The sequence below is a fragment of the Balaenoptera ricei genome, chromosome 18 (assembly GCF_028023285.1).
Source record: "Balaenoptera ricei isolate mBalRic1 chromosome 18, mBalRic1.hap2, whole genome shotgun sequence".
Classification (NCBI taxonomy): domain Eukaryota; kingdom Metazoa; phylum Chordata; class Mammalia; order Artiodactyla; family Balaenopteridae; genus Balaenoptera; species Balaenoptera ricei.
This window is the reverse complement of record NC_082656.1, coordinates 4,529,571-4,549,330: the sequence shown is the minus strand read 5'-3', so window position 1 is coordinate 4,549,330 and position 19,760 is coordinate 4,529,571. Positions and strand designations below refer to the sequence as shown.

Below are 19,760 nucleotides of genomic sequence, written 5' to 3'. Positions count from 1 at the left end.
TATAGTTGAAGACAGAAAAACTGAGCAGGAACTTGCTGCAATTTTAAGATGCATAAAATGCCCCTTCTTTTTTTCAAAAATGGAGCTAATACTTTGATGAGGAGCTAATACTTAATGGAATAAATATGTTTAATAATTTAAGCAAATGTTAACCTTGACATCAGAATATAAGCAGAAATGTCCTATGTTTATCGCAACTAAACATTTGATTTTTCAGTCACGTTTTACATCTCATATTTAAGACTGTGTTGTGACTGTGTCATATTTAAGTCCAAATGCAAAAGTTTATGGGTTTTCTTACCCCAAACATTTCTGTATTAATAAAAAGTAGATTTGAGTTGGCACTACTATTCTTAAACACTATTAAAAAGTCAAAGACATTTTTCTTTTCCATAAAACTGAGTAAACACAATATATATAATATATAAAGGTCGATTCATTTTTTTATGCAATTAAACATTTTAAATCACCACAAATATTTAATCATGATCTTGAATAATCAAATACAAGTGGTTCACTGAGTTTTCTGGGTTTCTTTTTTCCTTTAGAACAAAATATTTAGTGAGGTTTCTTAGGAAAATTTTACTAAGTTCTCATGGCTCTGGGCTAATAAGTAAAACTGAAACTGCCCCAGAAAAATGCCTATTGAACAAAAGCAAAGTCACAAGTTCAAAACGTTAGGCTTACAATACCACTATTCATCTATATCTTTAAGTGAGTGTGCTAAAACCTCCAGAAAAGTACGCTTGTTTCATATAAAAATGTGGTACCCTGGTCCTCTCCCATCATGGTTGCCATGGAATCTCTATTACCATTTTTTGGAGAATCTTTCTGTCCATGCTGAAAGAAAGGGATGCAGTCTGAATTACTGCTTTACTAGCAGAGCTGCAACAAAGGGCAGCTCCAAACATCTCCTTTTGGACCCTGCGAAAGGATAGTAATTCAGACCCAAAAAACCTCTGGGCACTCCCTGAGAAGGGCCACTGGGGCCAGGAGGGCAATAATGGATGTGAAGGACGCAGTGATTTCAGGAAGGCCTTTGCAGGGGTACTACCCAGCAGCGCTAATCCTGGGGGGGCCGTGGGGACCCCACCACCAGCCTGAGCTCATCAGAAGCTGGAGCAGTGGGCTTGACAGCGGGGTGAGAAGACAGGGAAGAACAGAAGTACATGAAGCGGGAAAGAACACGCTGACGTGGCAGGCGGCAGGAGAGGAGTTCTAAAGAGCATTTTTAGTTAGTTTCTTAATATTCATTTTTTGCACATTTTCTATTCTTTTTCCTGGAGGTTTGGTCCTAATAATGTGTCCTACCACTTCACACAGAAGGTTAATTTCTTGACTATATATTCATTCTTAGAAACCTCTAATGCTGCAGAACATGTTTTTCTGAATTCAGTAACAAATGTCTGCAGGGCTGAAATGCTGAGACAGGTGTTTTGCTGCATTAGAACTGAATTATGCAGTTCCTTTAAACTTGATTTTGAACGTGAGGAACAACACAATCACACAGGGTTATTACGTAAAGTGCCCACTTCTGCTTTAGATATCTGCATTTAAAAGCTAACATGAGAGCTCCCACTTCTCTTGGTAAACTTATTTATATTTTGAAATACTCAAACTTTAGCAATTCTGTAAATAACTAATTTCATTGTGGATAACACCGCAATTATCATTCTCAAAGTCTGAAAAGATATTTTCACCGCACTGCTCGCCTCGCTCAACTTATTTACACTGCAAAGGCTCTGGAGATACACAAAGCCATACCTGTATGGCGTAAGGATATTCAGAGGAGGTGGTTTATCACTCTGGTTGTAAATGTCAGCAACAGGATTAGGAATGCTGTTCTTTGAAACCACCTGCTGGTCTTGGACTGTGGAACTTTTGAAAGCTTTTTTCATGTTGATATCCTGTAGTGACACTATTTAGAGAAAAGTCCCCAAAGTCGGGTTATATGGAAATATTTTAGAAACAAGTATAATTTGACTCACAATCATAAACATCTCCTAGAATAGCCAAATAATGTCTTTTATTGTTCACTTAAAACCATGCTTAAATAGTACATGCATTCCCTCCCTCTGATAAACAACAGTTATCTCTGTAAGTCATGTCTTTCTTTCTTTTGTAGTGATATAATGATTTCATTGAACCTAATATTAGAGCATCATTCTTTACTTAAATAGCATTTCTCAGAAACCACACAGGAATAGAGTTATGAGTATAATAGGAATGTAAACACAATACCCCTGGGTATCTTAGGGGGGAAAATCACTCAAACAGTTAACCAGTTTAATTACAATACATGTGGGAAATACTTCTGCAAAAAACACACAAATGTAAAAAGTGCATTAAATTTTTCTGACACTAACATTAAGGAGAGAGGGCAAAGCTTTTCAACATACCTGTAGTCCTAGCAATTAAGCAGCATGATACAAATCTACACTAAGGAATGAGAGAACCAGGCTAATTATACTCATTTCTTGAGTTTGTACAACATGTTACATCTCAGGTATCAACTCATCTGACCTCGACACAGACTTTTTGAGGTGGGTAAACTGTTGCATTAACCCACTGGACCAATGAAGCTGACAGTCAGGGGTGTTAAATGACCTTTCCAAGGTCACCCGGCAGAACAGTGGCAGGCCCAAGTACAGCACAGATTTCCTAGCTCGGTCGAGGGATTTTTCTACAATTACATCCATGGCAAGGAAAGTAATAAGGTAAAATCTTGATTGGAAAGAAATTTTAAGGATATGAGATATGCTGCAGAATCTCATGAGATTTAACCTACAGACCTTCTCCAGTGTAAGGTTTATCACAAGCATTACAACTGCAAGAACCAACAAAAAACTGAAGAAAGGCAAACATTTTTTAAAAAATCACTTGTGATACCATTTGAAAAGTGAATGATTGATTTAAAATGTTAAAAATTTCTTATCTGAATAGACCAAGTAGCTATTCAAATTTTTATTTTTTAAAATAAGAGATAAATTTTAAAAATCAGATTAAAAAGAGCACAGCTTCAGCTTGCTACTTATTGTTGGAAAAGTCAGTAAGAATGTTCATAACAGATACTAAAATATCAATGTTCTACATTTCTGTTAAATTTTTAGTTTGCTAATTTAATTTTGACCTTTGAAAAAGATCTGAACATGAGAAAACATGTTTTTCTTAAATGATGCGGGATGAATTCCATAAATAACTATGTTAAAAAAAGGAAAACCTTCACTTCTTATTAATACTACTATTAAAGGCCTAGTAGAAAAATCAGATGCGAGGACGGTTTTAATGCAACAAGAGAAATTGTTAAGTACCCTTATATAAAGGTAAAAATAACTTTTAATCTGAACGTTTTCTTCAAAGTAAATATAAAATGGCACATCTTGATTTTGGGGGGCAGATTTTTTCCAGTCTAATTTCAGTCTTTTATTCAAAAGAGACAGCAAGTGGAAAAATTTTTAAAGGAACTGTTGAATATTAATTTTGTTGAAACTACCCCAATTTCAAGGTATGACCATCAATTAACTACACAGCGCCTGTCAATATTAAGTTTGTTTTAAAACCCTGAAGCCTAGAGGCCTTCAGTAAACGCTATTTCTGGGCAGTTTTTCCAGCAGGACCAGCAGGATGTCTTAGAAGCATTGGCCGTAAGGAGGGCAGCAGGTGATGGCCCACCCTCCCCCTTAGCTGGACAGAGTCTGTGATCTTTAGGTAAGAAATTATCTTTATAATAACTACCAATAACCTCCATGAGGACTTCTAATACTGAATGCATTCAAAGAGTCCTTTAAAACAAATACTACATGTGTAGTTTATTTAAAAAGAGAGTGTGGCACACAAGGCAGACAAGATAGGACTCTTTTAATTACTAATTGACCCCATGTTGTGGGTTTTCCCCCTCACTGTTCTTCTAGGAAAAGACAAGATGAAGTAACAGCATACGACCCCAAGGAAGAAGCAGGAATTACCCTGCGATTAACCACTCCCGTCCCGTCTGCATCATTTCCAGCTCACAGCTCTCATGCAATTACCTACCCTCTTCCACTGTTGAATCCAGCTGGGTGACTTTGACAGCAAGGCGATCGATTCTGTCTTGAAGGGAATTTGCTCGGATGTAGAAGTTGTTGGCCTCATTAAACAACTCACCAAATATGTCTTCAGCATGTTTGCCTGGAGAAGGAACACATGGGGAAGGCCACCTGGTCAGAACCCACATTCTCACCCAAGCCAAACTCCGATCTCAACACGTGGGGTTTTGTGCAAATGATCACAAAAATAAAGTATCACAGCCAAAGGCCTGTAGAATTTTTCAAAATTTATTAGGAATATTCACACATATCTGAGACTGACCCAAAGTTGTAGAATTTTAAAATGCCCCCAAATAGTATAGAATTTTTACTTGATTGTTACATGAGCTATCCCACAAGTTGCTTTCCATTAAACTTCTTTAGAAAAAACTACTCTCTCATTTTGCATGCTTTATGTATAAACATCTCAGGACCTATGGTTTCCTTTTACTTCCCAAGGTAATTCAATAAATCGTGTTGTTTTCTAAACTTAGGATTTTACCTCATTCACAATCGGAAATGTTAGACATCTTATATGGTGCCGACAACTTTCCAATGGCATTAACTTCTTCTAATTCATATTTCAAAATCTAGGTATACAGTGCTGACTCTGGCCCTCCCTAAAAATCGACATGTTGAATTCTGAGTTAAATTTTTCTCTGTGGATCACCTCTTCATGCTTGTGAGTGCTAGACATACTTCCCAATTTTTCTTAAAGTGTAATTAATAACATTTCTGTAAGTTTAACAAGCAAGATAGGAATCAGTATCTGCTTACAATGAATTTCCAAATCCGAACGCTATTCCTTTATTCACTCAACAAACATTTAATAACTGCCTACCGAGTGTACAAGGCACGCCTGCATCTTCTCTCCCCGGACAGAGATACCACTATTTTTTTTTTTTTTTTAACTAGACTTCATCTTTTAGACAGTTTTAGGTTCACTGAAAAACTGGGCAGAAAGCAGAGAGTTCGCATATAACGCCTGCCCCCCCACACACACAGCCTCCCCTGCTTTCAGCATCCTGTACCACATGGCACATGTATTATAACTGATGAACCCACACTGACATGCCATTATCACCCTAAGTCCACAGTCTACATTAGGGTTCACTCTTGGTGTAGTACATTCTATGGACTTTGACATATATATAATGACGGGGATCTACCATTATAGTTATCATACAGAGTAGTTTCATTGCCCTAAAAATCCTTTGTGCTCCAGCTATTCACCCCACCCCATCTTGGCAACCACTGATCTTGCTTTTACTGTCTCCATAGTTTTGCCTTTTCCAGAATGTCATATGATTGGAATCATATAGTATGGAACCTTTTCACATTGGCTTCTGTCACCCAGTAACATGCACTTAAGGTTCCTCTGTGCCTTTTCATGGCCTGATAACTCATTTCTTTTTATCACTGAATAACATCCCATTGTCTAAATGTAACACAGTTTTATTTATCCGTTCACCTACTGAAGGACATCCTGGCTGCTTCCAGTGTTTGGTGACTATGAATAAGCATTTGGGTGCAGCTTTTTGTGTGGATCTAAGTTTTCAACTCACTTGGGTAAATACCAAGGAGCATGACTGCTAGTTTCTATGGTACGGGTATGTTTAGCTCTTTAAGAAACAGCTAAACAGTCTTTCAAAGTGGCTGTACCATTCTGCATTCCCACCGGCAATGAACAAGAGTTCCGGTTGCTCCACATCCTTACCAGCACTTGGTGGTGTCAGTGTTTTGCGTTTTTGCCACTCTAATAGGTATGTAGTGATATCTCGTTTTAATGTGCACTTCCCCGATAACATATGACGTGAAGCATCTTTTCATGTGCTTGTTTGCCATCTGTACATCTCCTCTGGTGAGGGGTCTGTTCAATAAAAAGTCTTCACAGAAATTACATATGTTTTTAAACACTGTAACTAGACGTGGCGTCCAGAGTTAATGTCTGTTTGCTGCCTTGTCAACTCTTTCCTGAGCGAGACGTGTGTATCTAACCACCTCACAGACACCTCCACATGGATGTCCTGTAAGAATCTCAAAGCCAGTACAAGGTCTCATAGGAACTCATGTTCACGTTAACTCAAGCGTGCATCCCCACGTGGAAAGGCACCGACCACCGCAAACGAAGCCCAAGCGAGAACAGTCATCCGTGACAGCTCCCTCCCTCCACGGCCACTGACACCAAACCTCAGCCCCTTACGCCCCCAACCCCTCGGCTCTGGCCCTCCTTGTTTCTTGCCCGAATTACATCCACAGCTTTGTCATTCTGCCTCCGGACTGACCGTCCACCCTCAAATCCGTGCAGCGTGCTGCTGCTGTGCCAATCCTGCATGGCGCCCAGCAGCCTAACGCCACCCCTAGGGCTCTCGGCAGGACACGGGAGGCCCTGTGCACCTCAGCTCTGCCCCTTTTCTGGGCTCCAGAAGAACGCACTGCCGAAACCCGCCCCACTTGCTCACAGACCCTGTTAGTCCTCCTCAGGTTCGAATCCGTGCGCTGTCACCTCGCTCAGAAGAAGCAGAAGGCCGGTTACGGCTCAGAAGGTTCTACGTGGTCCGGCTCCTCTGCCTCGCGGGCCCCTCCCGCTTCCCTCTCCCTCCCACGCTCCACGCGGACCACACGGGCCCCTGCTGAGGCTCAGCCGCGCCGGCCACGCCCGCCCCCGCTCAGGCTCACATCTCCTGTCCCTCCTGCCTGGGCCACTGCTGCCATCCAGGTCTAGAGCCAGGGTCACCTTCTAAGGGAGGCTTTCTCCAGCAACTACAGCTGACGGCCATCGCCTCCCGCCCACACTCACAGACGTAAACACACACACACACACACACACACGCAGCCCGTCCCTGCCGTGCTGGATTCTTCTCCCGAGCACTTACCACCACGTAATCAGTTACACACCCGTACTTATTCATCCTCTTTCCTGCCTGGCTCCTGCCACGAGGACATACCATCCAGGAGAGGAGGTCCCTCCTCGGTCTGTGCGCTGCTGTTTCAGTCGCCAAGGTCTAGAGCGTGCCTGGCTCATCATAGGTGCTCAAAAAGAGTTTTGAATAAACGAATAAAAATGCAGACACTTAGGGCTTCCCTGGTGGCGCAGTGGTTCAGGATCTGCCTGCCAATGCGGGGGACACGGGTTCGAGCCCTGGTCTGGGAAGATCCCACATGCCGCGGACCGACTGGGCCCGTGAGCCACAACTACTGAGCCTGCGCGTCTGGAGCCTGTGCTCCGCAACAAGAGAGGCCGCGACAGTGAGAGGCCCGCGCACCGCGATGAAGAGTGGCCCCCGCTTGCCGCAACTGGAGAAAGCCCTCGCACAGAAACAAAAACCCAACACAGCCATAAATAAATAAATAAATAAAATTATTTTAAAAAAAAAAAAAAACTTAAAAAAATGCATACACTTAAAATCAATCCTTCAAGATGCAGACTGGGGTCTGTGAGATCAGAGGCCCCTCTCTGTGTTCTCAAATACAGTAAGTCCGCTACATACGAACCTTCAAGTTGCGAACTTTCAAAGATACGAACATGCGTTCCCAGGTCCAGTCATGTAAGTTAGTTCACGTGTCTGGCGTACATTGTCACGTGCGTGCATCCTCTACAAGTGGCTGTGCTTTTGTGTACCTTACTGTGCGGTACTGTATAGAGTACAGTATCTTTATTTCAAGCCCAGGATGTCCGGAAGCAAGTGTAAAAGCAGCGGTGATGGAGCTGGTACTACTGTACTTTTCAAGGTCCTGTCCTGTAAGATTAAAAATGTTTTATTTTTTGTGTTTGTTTTTTATGTGTTATTTGTGTGAAAAGTATTATAAACCTATTACAGTACAGCACCATATAGCCAACTGTGTTAGCTGGGTACCTAGGCTTTGTTGGACTTATGAACAAATTGGACTTACGAACGCACTCTCAGAACAGGACTCGTTAGTATGTCAGCGACTTACTGTACCCAAAGGACGCCTCAGTCACAGGACGCATCACATGCCCCTATTCTTGTCTTTATTGATGGAAGTTCTTTAAGGGTGTGAGCCACGCCTCATCTGTATTGCATCTCTGCGCTGTCTGTGCTGAGCCCGTGCTCAGTATCTCTTGAATAAAAGCGCATAACCTGTAGCAGTGTTTTCTTGTTAACAAGGACACAGCCAACAAAGGCTCCCTGCTCATGCAAGTTCGGGAAATGCTGGACCAGAAGGATTAAACGTGTATCTACGCCTCAGGGCATCTTAAAATCTTTAATACACTCGTGTGTGTTAGGATTCTGCAGGAGAAGCCCCTAGCACACCCCATTTTCAAACTGACTGGGCCTGGAAACACCAGAAACACCTTTCAGAAATACTGTTTTCTGAAGCCCGTTTGGGAAAATGCCTGCCCGTTCACCGGGATGACCTGTAGACAAAGCTCCGTGTTCCGAATGCTTTAGATCCAAGTCTAGCAGTTGTTTATTTGCAATGCCAGACATAGTCAAAATGGAACCAACTGATTTCTGTTTTTCTACTTGCCCATTCATGGTTAAAAAAAAAAAAAAAAAAAAAAATTCCAGTGCAACTCCAAAAAAACCCCTTTCCCTTCAACTCTGCAGAAATCCAATTAATAGGGACAGTGTATACCACCAAGAATACAGGCATATACAGCACAACCTCTTGCAGAAGAGACATCAGCGTTCTCAAAGCACAGCAAGCACTGCTGAGAAGCACACTCTGCTAGATGCTAAATAAGTTGAAAAGGGTCAATAACACGGGCCCTTTACCTTCCATGCTTAATCTTATTTGAAAAAAACATACGACTGCTACTATACTCCCATTGGAAGTTCTCAATTTATAAAAAGAAACAGAAATTAAAGACTTGCATACTTAATCTTTTCCAGCTGCTGAAAGCTGACAAGTGACTAAAGAGAAGGAAATGGAAGAACTATATTTTCCGATGAACAAGAATAAAGTGTTGCAATTACAGCATTCAGTTTTGCAAACTGCAACTTATTCCAAAAGCTTAATTGTACTCACTCTTCCAGCGGCAAGTCCAATAATAGCTAAACTAAAATAATTCTGAATTGAATTAAAGACCACACAGAGGTAAGCACCATTTATTCATTCTTTACTGACAAAGAATCCATTTACAGATTTATTAGCACCACCATGAGCTTATGTCCAAGTGTGTCAGGTCACGAACTGTGCCTCCCAACTGCCAAAGCATCGAAATTATGTGTGGATTTTCCACTGTATTTAGGATTTTCGGGAAACAATCAGTGTGTCTGTGAGAGTCCTTTCTGCGAAACAAGGAGCCAGTCATGACGAGGTCCTTCAGAAATTTTAATCCGTACACCTAGCGCCTTGATCTTGGGTTCGTCACGATTTTGCCTTTCCATTTTCCACTAAAAGGAACGAGGTTCCTTGAAAAAATGACTGATTCTAGGGATGAGGGTGAAAAAGTACAAGATGCACTTAGAATATCTTGGTGTGCTTTTCAAAAAAAGTAAAGAAGTATTCAGAGAGTGGTGGGGACATGTCAAAAGGACACAGGAGCCAGCATGAAAGGGTCCCACTGGCCAAGTCTGGGAAAATGTGAGTACTAAGACAAATAACCAAGATGACGGCTTATAACCCATGGAATAAGAGTCCAAGAGTCCATACTGTTGTAAATAAACAAATGAGTGAATGAATAGCAGGGAAAGAAGTGAAAGCACTTACATCAGAATTCCAGCTAATAAATGTAGAAGAAATTAGGGAATGACAAACATCACCATTCTGTAACCACCCCAATAATAAGTGCTTTGGGCAAGAATCATCCATGGATGCTAAGACCACTGGGTAGAACCGGGACAGAGCACAGTCTCAACGTGTCCGGGAACGGGACAGAGCACAGTCTCAACGTGTCCGGGAACGGGACAGAGCACAGTCTCAACGTGCCGGGGAACGGGACAGAGCACAGTCTCAACGTGTCCGGGAACGGGACAGAGCACAGTCTCAACGTGTCCGGGAACGGGACAGAACACAGTCTCAACGTGTCTGGGAACGGGATAGAGCACAGTCTCAACGTGTCTGGGAACGGGACAGAATATAGTCTCAACGTGTCTCCCCATAAGATACTTACTAGTTACATAGGGGATAAAGCTTTACAGTAGAGAAACCCACAGACAAAATGTTAACCAAGCAATCAGAGTTCACGGGGGCAGTTACGGGACAAGCCAGTAACGTGTGCTTCCAGATAAAATGCCCTGAGTAGGTGTCAACCCTCTGTGACAGTCCTGAGAACATCTTAAATCTAGTCATGAGGGAGCATCAGGAGATACAGACCAAGGAATGGTCCATAAAACCATGGCTGGTTCCCCTTAAAATGTCAAGATGTCAAGTCATAAAAGTCCAGACAGACTGAGGAACTGCTCCAGATTAAAGGAGAAAGATAGAAATAGATGTATGTTTGCATATATGAAAACTATGTATGTATGTGTATGCATGTATGTACACACAGAGACACAGGAGGGGACAGAGGAGAAAGCAGGGCAGGAGGAAAAGAGAGGAATTTCTGAGAAAAAGAAAAGATGAGGTAAAATAATATATGGGTGAAAGTTTGAGAATTCTTCGTACTCTTTTTGACCTTTTTGTAAGTCTGAAATCATTTCAAAATTAAAAATTAAAAAATAAATTTATTACAGTGTCTGTAATAAAGTCCAACTGCTTCTGAATTCCATAAAATAATGTCATAATTATTGGGCCCTAAGTTATTTTTTTTTCCTTTTTAAAGTTTCACTTTTTTCCTACTATGAAAGTAATCCATGCTTATAAGAAATGTAGAAAATATGGAAACGTAAACAATAGGAAAAACGGCCCAAAGTCCAATCTAAGACAGCAACTGCTAACACTCATTTCTTTTGTCTTTGTTGTATTTATAAGTGTGTATAAAAGTTAAAAAAAAAAAAACATAGTATACAGCCTGATTCTTTGAAATGTCTTTGTGGGTATATAAAAGTAACACAAGCTCATGGTAGAAATTTTGCAAAACTCAAAACAATAAAAAGTAAAAAATGTCACGCATAATTAACTACAGTGAACTTTTTTGTATACTTGTTTACAATACTCTAAGCATTTTATAAGAACGAAGATAACAGATGTTGATTGTTATGCATTTTCAGCTTATTCAGCAAATATGTATCAAACACCCACTGTGTACCAGGCACTATCCTAATCACTTGAAGAAATACAGCAATGAACACAGCTTTTATTATATACAGACAATACCACACAGACTATAAACAAACAGACAGTCCATCACATGACAAGTGGTATGAAGAAAACAAAACTGCAAGAGAATATGGTAGGAAGTGGGTGACACTCAGGTGGTCACAAAAGGCCTCTCTGAGAAGGTGACGTTTGGGCGGACGGTGGCTGGAGGTGAGGGGGCACCTTCCAGGCAGAGACAGGCTGCAGGTGAGGACAGCGTCAGGGAGGAGGCGAGCGGGTGGCGGGCGAGCGGCGGCGGAGGACAGAGAAAGGGACGCCCTTCCCTTGCGGTGGGGGGACCAGAGTGGGGCGGGCAGGTCACACAGGGCCCCCGTACAGCGGGGCTGGGGCAGCTGGGACCAGAACTGCAGCAGCAGAGGTGGCAGCAGGTGTGCGGATTCAGTACACACTGTGAAGACGCAGGAAGAGAGAAGGGAAAGACCATGGCGGCTGGAAGAGCAGAGCCCCCATCTGCTAAGATATATGGGGGGGAAGAGAGAAGAAAATCACGTTGCACTTGAGATGCTTCCGTAAGCAGCTGTACACACAAGTTTGAGGTCTGGGGAGAGGTCGTACGTTTGGAAGCCGTCAGCGTGAAGGTGGTATCGGGCCACGGGCAGATGAGGTGGCCTGGGGACCGGGAGCAGGGGAGGGCTTGTGGCCACACCCTGGGGCCGTCCAACAGGTGCAGGACGGGAGGAGCATGGAAGGAGATGAACACAGAAGAGCTCGTGCGGCAACAGACACCCCGAGGGTGCCGGCCGGGGGCAGGTAAGGAAGCCCTCCAGGACGGGGGGGGGGGGGGGGGGGGGAGTTATCAGGGGTTGAATGGCACTCAGGCATCAGGCCACACGTCTGAGACTGAGCACCGGACTTAGCAACGTGGGCGTCACTGTGGTGACACTGACAAGCACAGTCTCAGGAAAAGATGCGACAGAACTTCAGTGGGGACAAGAGACAAGGAGGCGAGTAAAGGCAGGAATGGTTCTTTCAAGGAAGCTTGCTGTGAAGGGAGCAAGACATGGGGCTACGGGGAGAGGATGACCTGAGGGTGATTTCTCAGTATGTTAACATTCGGTAGGAATGATGCGGACGGGGGTGGGGTGGAGGACACGGGAAAGACGGAGCTTAACCCAGTCCTGGAGTGAGTCCTGGGGTCAGCACTGTAGAGCAGGGTGGGCAGGACGCGCTGGTGCACAGCAGATCAGAGGGCTGATCTGGCAGGAGGGGGGTGTTTGGTTCTCCCCTGAATGCTTTTATTTTCCCAGTGAAATAAGCAAACCACCAGCTCAGAGTTTGGGGTGGAAAGAGAAGATGTGAAACAGGCATCTCCGGGCGGGGAAGACTAATTAGCGAAGGAATTACGGCAGGAGCAGGACTGCGGAGCAACCCTGAGTGCTCACCCGAGGAACGCTCGTGATGTTACATCTCTCTTCTTTCCTGATATAAGCACTTAAAGGCACAGATTTCCCTCAAGCACCTCTTTACGTTAATCCCACAAATACACTGGTGATTTTGTGTGTTCATTACCCACACAGTTAGAGACAGTTTGCAATTTCCTTTTTGATTTCTTCTTTGACCCGAGGAGTATTTTAGAAGCTACTGCTTGATTTTCCAATATGCGAGAATTATCTAAAAAGGTTGTTATAATTATTTTCTCATTAACACCATACTCTTTATGGTATCAATCTCTTCAAACGTATTATTTTCTGGCTAAGCGTATGTCCCATCTTGAGGAACATTCCATGTGAACTGAACATTAGAAGAATGTGCATTCTACAGGTGGGAGTTTAGTGTTCTGTAAAGGTCAATTAGGTCAGACTGGCTGGGAGTGTTGTTCAAGATTTCTATATCCTGGTAAGTTGTGATTCTCAGAATCTGTCTGTCTTTCCAAATTTGGGGGCAGCGGTTTGTCCTGTGACCTCAGTTCTCCGATGGATCTAAGAGAAGCTGGTGGACTTCGGTTTGTTGAGCTCTTTTCCTGTCGTGCAGGCGGGAGCGGCTTCTAAGCTCCTGAAACGCCGGGCTGCAGTCATCTGTGGATCCTGTTTCTACTAACTTCTCTTTCTCTTAATTATGACTCATGCTTTTCTCCTTTCCCATGTGTCTCCTATTTTAATTTTTTGCTGGACAACATGTGTAGAAGACTAGTCAAGAATGAAGTAGACAATGTTTACTCCTGTGAAAGGTGCTGCGTCAAGGAGGGACACGACTGAACCCGGGAGGCTGGTAATCACAGTCGTGGACCTGAGAGGAGAGTGACCGGTTAGGACAACTGTAGAAGACAACAGTAAAATCCTTGAAAATCTTCCCTCAAAGTGTTTAGATGATAATAACAGTGTAAATCACAACCATCAGAAAGACACCTGTAAGTCACTGGAGACACGCTACCATAAGCCTATGAACTCATGAAATGGGAAGAATACCGATGATAAAAGCAGAGAGGTTTGATGGCAGGCTGGACTGAACATTCGGACGTGGCTAGCTCTCCACCTGTGCCCTGAAGACTTAGTCCACACTTAAATCCTGCCATGTCGCAACCCGGCCAGGGCAAGAAGTGAGAAACGGCCCCCTCGTCATTTCTTCTGTTAAGGAAGTGTTTCCGATGTTCCAGGTGGGGCGGTAAGAGCTTGGATTCCTAACGGTCCTGCCTTTGTGGGGGACTCTTATTATACTCACCTCCAGTTCTACGGCTGACGGAGTTGTGCCTTATACTTTCCTAAGTACACATTACTCTTACCTCTCTTCACTGGCTTCCTATTTTTATCCACAAGTAATGCAAATACTTATCTCAGATTGAAGCAGTAAACTTTAAAGAATTCGTGCTGTTTCTTCCAGTCAACTCTGTCCACTACGTTCATACGTTTTCTCTTAAAGTACCTCAACCCAGCCTTAACCTGCATGGAAAGGAACTTGTGATCTATTTCTTGCATATACTGTGTTTAAATCTTCCCTTTCACTTCAAAAATCCCATCTGGCTAAAAACATCCAAGAAATCTATTTAGTGCATGCCTTCAAAATACTTAAATCTCTATTCTGACTAGAACTGCACTTGGTATAATCAATTAATACAACCCTGAATTTCAGATCCAATTACATAAAGCAGATGTATTACACTGCAAGCCCTCAAGGAAGCATTTTTATGACGATCTGGCATTTGGTTTGATACGAGACATAATACACACCATAAGGAGTAGCAATAAAAATAATAATCACTAACTAAAATCTGAGAAGAAAACAGAATTCTTCTCATTTATACAAGTACTCAATGTAGAAATTAATAGAAAACAGATTTTGTAATAACTTTTTTCCAAAGAGACTCACGTTTAAAATTAATGGAGTCTCAAAATTTTATACCACTTGTAAGAACGATCTTAGCTCTTTGTGAGGAAGTCTGATGACCTATAAGACGTAAGAAATCTTAAAAAAAAAAAAAAAAGGTGCCAAAAAAGACTAGCGATGTATGTACCAGTTTTATACAAGAATTATGACAGTGCCTCCCTGACAAAGAAACATACGTACGTCCAACAGCAAGATAATGGTTAATGATACTGTATCAATATAACACAGTAATCTCTAGCTATTAAAAATGTATCTTAGAAGAATCAACAAAGATGTTTACTATATACAAGTGAGTATAGGCTACAAAACCATATGTATGAGGTATCATTTTTATAATGATATATACAAAGCATTATCAATGATTTCCCCTGATTAATAAAAAAATTTGTAATTTTTTTCCTTTGTGTTGTCCTGTGCTAAGTTCTCTATATGATCTTATTAGTACCATCAAATACAACCAAAAACTTTGGGGCAGGGGAGGCACCTAAGGTCTAACTCCTTTGCTTGTGACATACTCTTAAGAAAGGAAAAGGAAGACAGCTATAATCACAAGAACGAAGCGAAAGAAGTGGAAACCAGCCCGGGAGGTATTGAAATGGATTTGCGTCATCCTTGGCACAAATGCCCCATTTCCTTTTTAAAGCAAACTATATTAAAATTACATTATAATATCAGTAGGAATTTGATTGCAAGACACTGTAATTTTAATTGAGCCACTAGCTGATAAGAACAAGAGCACTCAGATAATTAATCAAGGAACACGATGAAAAAGCACTCCTGATTTAATGTTAATTGCTATACTAAACTGTCATTATTTGAAGAAAAATATATCAATATTCCATGACTGGAAAACCAAGTGACACACTAATTTTTTTTCAATGAAGCAGCTGATTTACAATATTATTTTAGCTTCAGGTATACAGTATAGTGATTCAGTATTTTTACAGATTATATACTCCATTAAAAGTTATTACAAGATAATGGCTGTAATTCCCTGTGCTGTACAATATATCCTTGTTGCTTATCTATTTTATACGTAAGCAGTTTGTATCTCTTAATCCCATACCCCTATCTTGCCCCTCCCAGTGGTTACCCCATTAGTAACCACTAGCTTGTTTTCTATATCTGTGAGTCTCTGTTTTGCTAGATACATTCATTTATTTTTTAGATTCCACATGTAAGTGATATACAGTATCTTTTTCTGACTGACTATTTCACTAAGTATAATATTCTCTAGGTCCATCCATATTGCTGCAAATGGCAGAATTTCATTCTTTCTTATGGCTGAGTAATATTCCACTGTATATATGTACCACATCTTCTTTATCCATTCCTCTGTCAATGGACACTTAGGATGCTTCCATGTCTTGGCTGTAGTAAATAGTGCTGCTATGAACACTGGGGTGCATGTATGTTTTCAAGTTAGTGTTTTCATTTTTTCTGGATATAAACCCAGGAGTGGAAGTGCTGGGTCATATGGTAGTTCTATTTTAAGTTTTTTGAGGAACCTCCATACTGTTTTCCATAGTGATTCACCAATTTATTGATACATTCCCACCAACAGTGTACATATCCTCACTGACATTTGTTATTTGTAGACTTTTTGATGATGGCCATTCTGATAAGTGTGAGGTGATATCTCATTGTTTTGATTTGCATTTGTCTAATAATTAGCAAAGCTGGATCTATCACCCTTCCAGACTTCAGACTATACTACAAAGCTACAGTAATCAAAACTGCATGGTACCAGCACAAAAATAAACACATAGATCAATGGAAAAGAATAAACAGCCCAGAAATAAACCCACACACTTATGGTCAGTTAATCTACAACAAAGGAGGCAAGAATATACAATGCAGAGAAGACAGTCTCTTCAACAAGTGGTGCTGGGAAAACTGGACAGCTGCATGTAAAAGAATGAGACTAGAACATTTCCTCCCACCATATACAAAAATAAACTCAAAATGGATTAAAGACCTAATTGTAAGATGTGAAACCATAAAACCCCTAGAAGAGAACATAGGCAGAACACTCTGTGACATAAATCACAGCAATTTTTTTTATCTGTCTCCTAAGGCAAAAGAAACAAGAGCAAAAATAAACAAATGGGACCTAATTAAACGTAACAGCTTTTGCACAGCAAAAGAAACCACTGACAAAATGAAGAGACAATCTATGGAGTGACAGAAAATATTTACAAATGATATGACTGACAAGGAACTATTATCCAAAATATACAGACAGCTCATACAACTCAATATCAAAACAACCAACCAACCCAATCAAAAAATGGGCAGAAGACCTGAACAGACATTTTTCCATAAAAGACATACAGATGGCCAACAGGCCAAGTTAACACACTATTAACCAAAACCACTTTAAAAAGTGGCTTTCCTTCTCCCTCCCACTCCCCTCCCCACACCGTCACTCATATTAGAAGTTAGTAACACTCAAAGGAAAAAAATCTGAAAACTACTAAACACGAATTTTTTATTTTATTGGACAAAGCTTTGAAAGCTTTTGATACTTATTCTCTAATTATAAGGCTGTTCAAGTTACAAATTTCCTCTTCTTCATTTCTATGACTGTTTCTTATACTCAATACCAATATGCAATATTTTTTCATTGAAAACAAACAATTCCCTGAAAAGCCTGGGAAATATCTAATTCTGACAAAATTTCTGGCCCTTTAAAGTCAAGTGTCTGGTTGGGATGTAGTGGGAGCACCGTAACTGGTAAAAACCTAAAGATTTCCCCAAAGTTACGCAGAGTCACTGGGGCTTCAAAGGCCTATTTGGTACCAGGACCAGGTTCTCTTGTTTGATGTAAAGTTATTTAAACCCTCATGACCCTGAACTGTTCCCCCATAGATGTGATGAGAATCAGAATGATCTGGTGAATCGGGCCCTCAATTGCTAGTCTTCCTTTTTGGAAAAGACCAAAGAAATTCCTTCTGGCCCCTTGGTCTGTTCTTCCTTCCTTAGACCCACTAGAGGATTAGTTACTCCGGATTACGGCAGGAGGACAAGTCTCCCAGGACAAGTCTGCTGCTCAGGCAGGTATGACCACTCTAGGGTCAAGGCAAATCCCTAAAGTTCCCCTTGGGATTCCCCCAGGATGGCATTTGTAGACAAAGTCTAGCCTCCCTCTGTATCACTTATAGGAAGTTCAGACGACTGTACATCACCTGTCCTAATCTGGGGGTGGAGGCGCTGGGGGCAGGGTGGGCAGGGTCCTACTGAATGACGGTCAGAAACTCAAAGGAATAAAAAAATTGACTCTGTTTTGACTTTATCTTGAAAATTAATCCTCAGCAATAGACGAATTTTAATATGACAGACTCATACTTTCCTGAAACTTCACTTTAAAAATAACTGATGAATGGTTAGAAAATTAGAAAACAACACAAAAACTCTACTCAATGCTCTGTGGTGACCTAAGTGGGAAGGAAATCCCAAAGGAGGGGATATATGTATATGTATGGCTGATTTACTTTGCTGTACAGCAGAAAGTAACACAGCACTGTAAAGCAACTATACTCCAATAAAAACTTTAAAAAAGAAATCTATTTATGCCCAGGAAAAAAAAAAGAAAAAAACATTGTTTTACTGACTTATAAACATTCTTTTAAATTCTTATTTTCCTTAATTTTAGATCATAACATTTTTTTTTTGCATATACCTTTTCTCATCTCCCATATTTCCACTCAGTGGGAAAAAACCTACAAAAACTAAAGATTCGCCCAAAATGTAGATGTCACTCATCATGTGCGAGAGTTATGGGTCATAACTGCAAGTTGCCTATTGTATGACCATATTGACGTCAATTGTATATGCTTTTGTAACTTCTAAGTAGGGACCCAGTTGACTTTATTTGCTGTATGCTGCACCTAGAGGAGCACCGAGTGAATAAACAGGAATAAATAAATCACTGGTTATCAGTAATTTGCTGCTCCACCACCAATTAACAACCATCCTCGTTTTCTGAAGTTGCACCCTTGGCTCTCGCGCCCCCGTCTTCCCTGGGCGGCGAGCACGGGGCACCTGGGCACCTGTGAGGGTCTCTGCCGTGAGCCGGCCACGCGGCTCCTTGACCAGGCGCAGGGCCATCAGTGCAACCCTCCTGCCTCGCCGGCCCGGGGCCTCGCTCGTGCCCAGCGCCTGTTTCTCTCCCCGCGCCCACCTGCCTTTCTTCGCCTGCTGGCTTCCTCTAGCTCCTTGCAGCCTCCCTCCACCCCCCGCAATAACAATGCAGGCCTGCGATGGCCACCGGGCCCTCTCGGTCCTGGACCACACCCCAGCGGCAGATCCCACGATAAACGAGCACACGCGCTGTGTCTTAGTTCGAACTTCCCGACAGAACACGACTGGCCCAGACAGGCTTTTCGATCCAGACACGCAGCATCTGACTTCGTAGGTCACCCCGATCACCATCCCTGCAGCGATTCCTAGCATCTTCTGTCCAAGCTCCCCCAGTGACTCTAGCAGAGAATCAGGGCTGAAGCAGGCCGACTGGGGTGGACTGTCCTTGAGGCCAGGACCCATGCCTGGTCCAGTCATGAGGCTAGAGCAGGATGTGTGTACAAAACGTCACCACGGCTCCAGTGGTGCACTGTTTCCTACTGCTGCTGTAACAAATTTTCACAACTTCAGTGGATTAAAACAACACAAAATTACCATCTTACAGCTCTAGAGATCAGACGTGTGAAATGTTACCACTGGGCTGAAATCCAGGCCCTGGCAGAGCTCTGTTGCCTCTGGAGGCCCCAGGGGAAAGTCCAGTTCCCGGCCTTTCGCAATGTACAGAGGCCACCTGCACTCCTTGGCTTGTGGCCTCTTCTCCTGTCTTCGGAGCCAGCAACGGTTGATGGATCCTTCTCACATCCTATCACTCTGACACTCCTTCCTCCCACTTAAAGGACCCCTGGGATTACACGGGGCCCTCCAGACAGCCCGGGATAACCTCCTTCTCATGAGGTGAGCTGAGAAGCAGCCTTAATCCTCCCCTTGCCCAGTCACACAGCACGTCTGCGGGTTCCCAGGGTGAGGATGCAGACGTCCTCAGAGGGGCTGTGATCATTCTGCCTACACACGGACTCTACAGAACAAAACGTACCCTGTGGGTAGTTTCACTTAGAAGACACT

At 42.3% G+C, this 19,760-nt stretch overlaps 1 protein-coding gene across 3 annotated transcripts in view; it reads right to left on the bottom strand.

The window, feature by feature from the left end:
• Window positions 1-19,760, bottom strand: part of WASF3 (WASP family member 3) — a 93,516-nt gene that overhangs the window by 19,049 nt on the left and 54,707 nt on the right. For all 3 annotated transcript variants that reach the window (XM_059903470.1, XM_059903471.1, XM_059903472.1), the window contains exons 4-5: window positions 4,033-4,167; window positions 1,765-1,918 (exon numbers count right to left, since the gene is read on the bottom strand). In XM_059903470.1, the coding sequence (XP_059759453.1) occupies window positions 1,765-1,918; window positions 4,033-4,167 (289 nt within the window). The remainder of the gene's footprint in view (window positions 1-1,764; window positions 1,919-4,032; window positions 4,168-19,760) is intronic.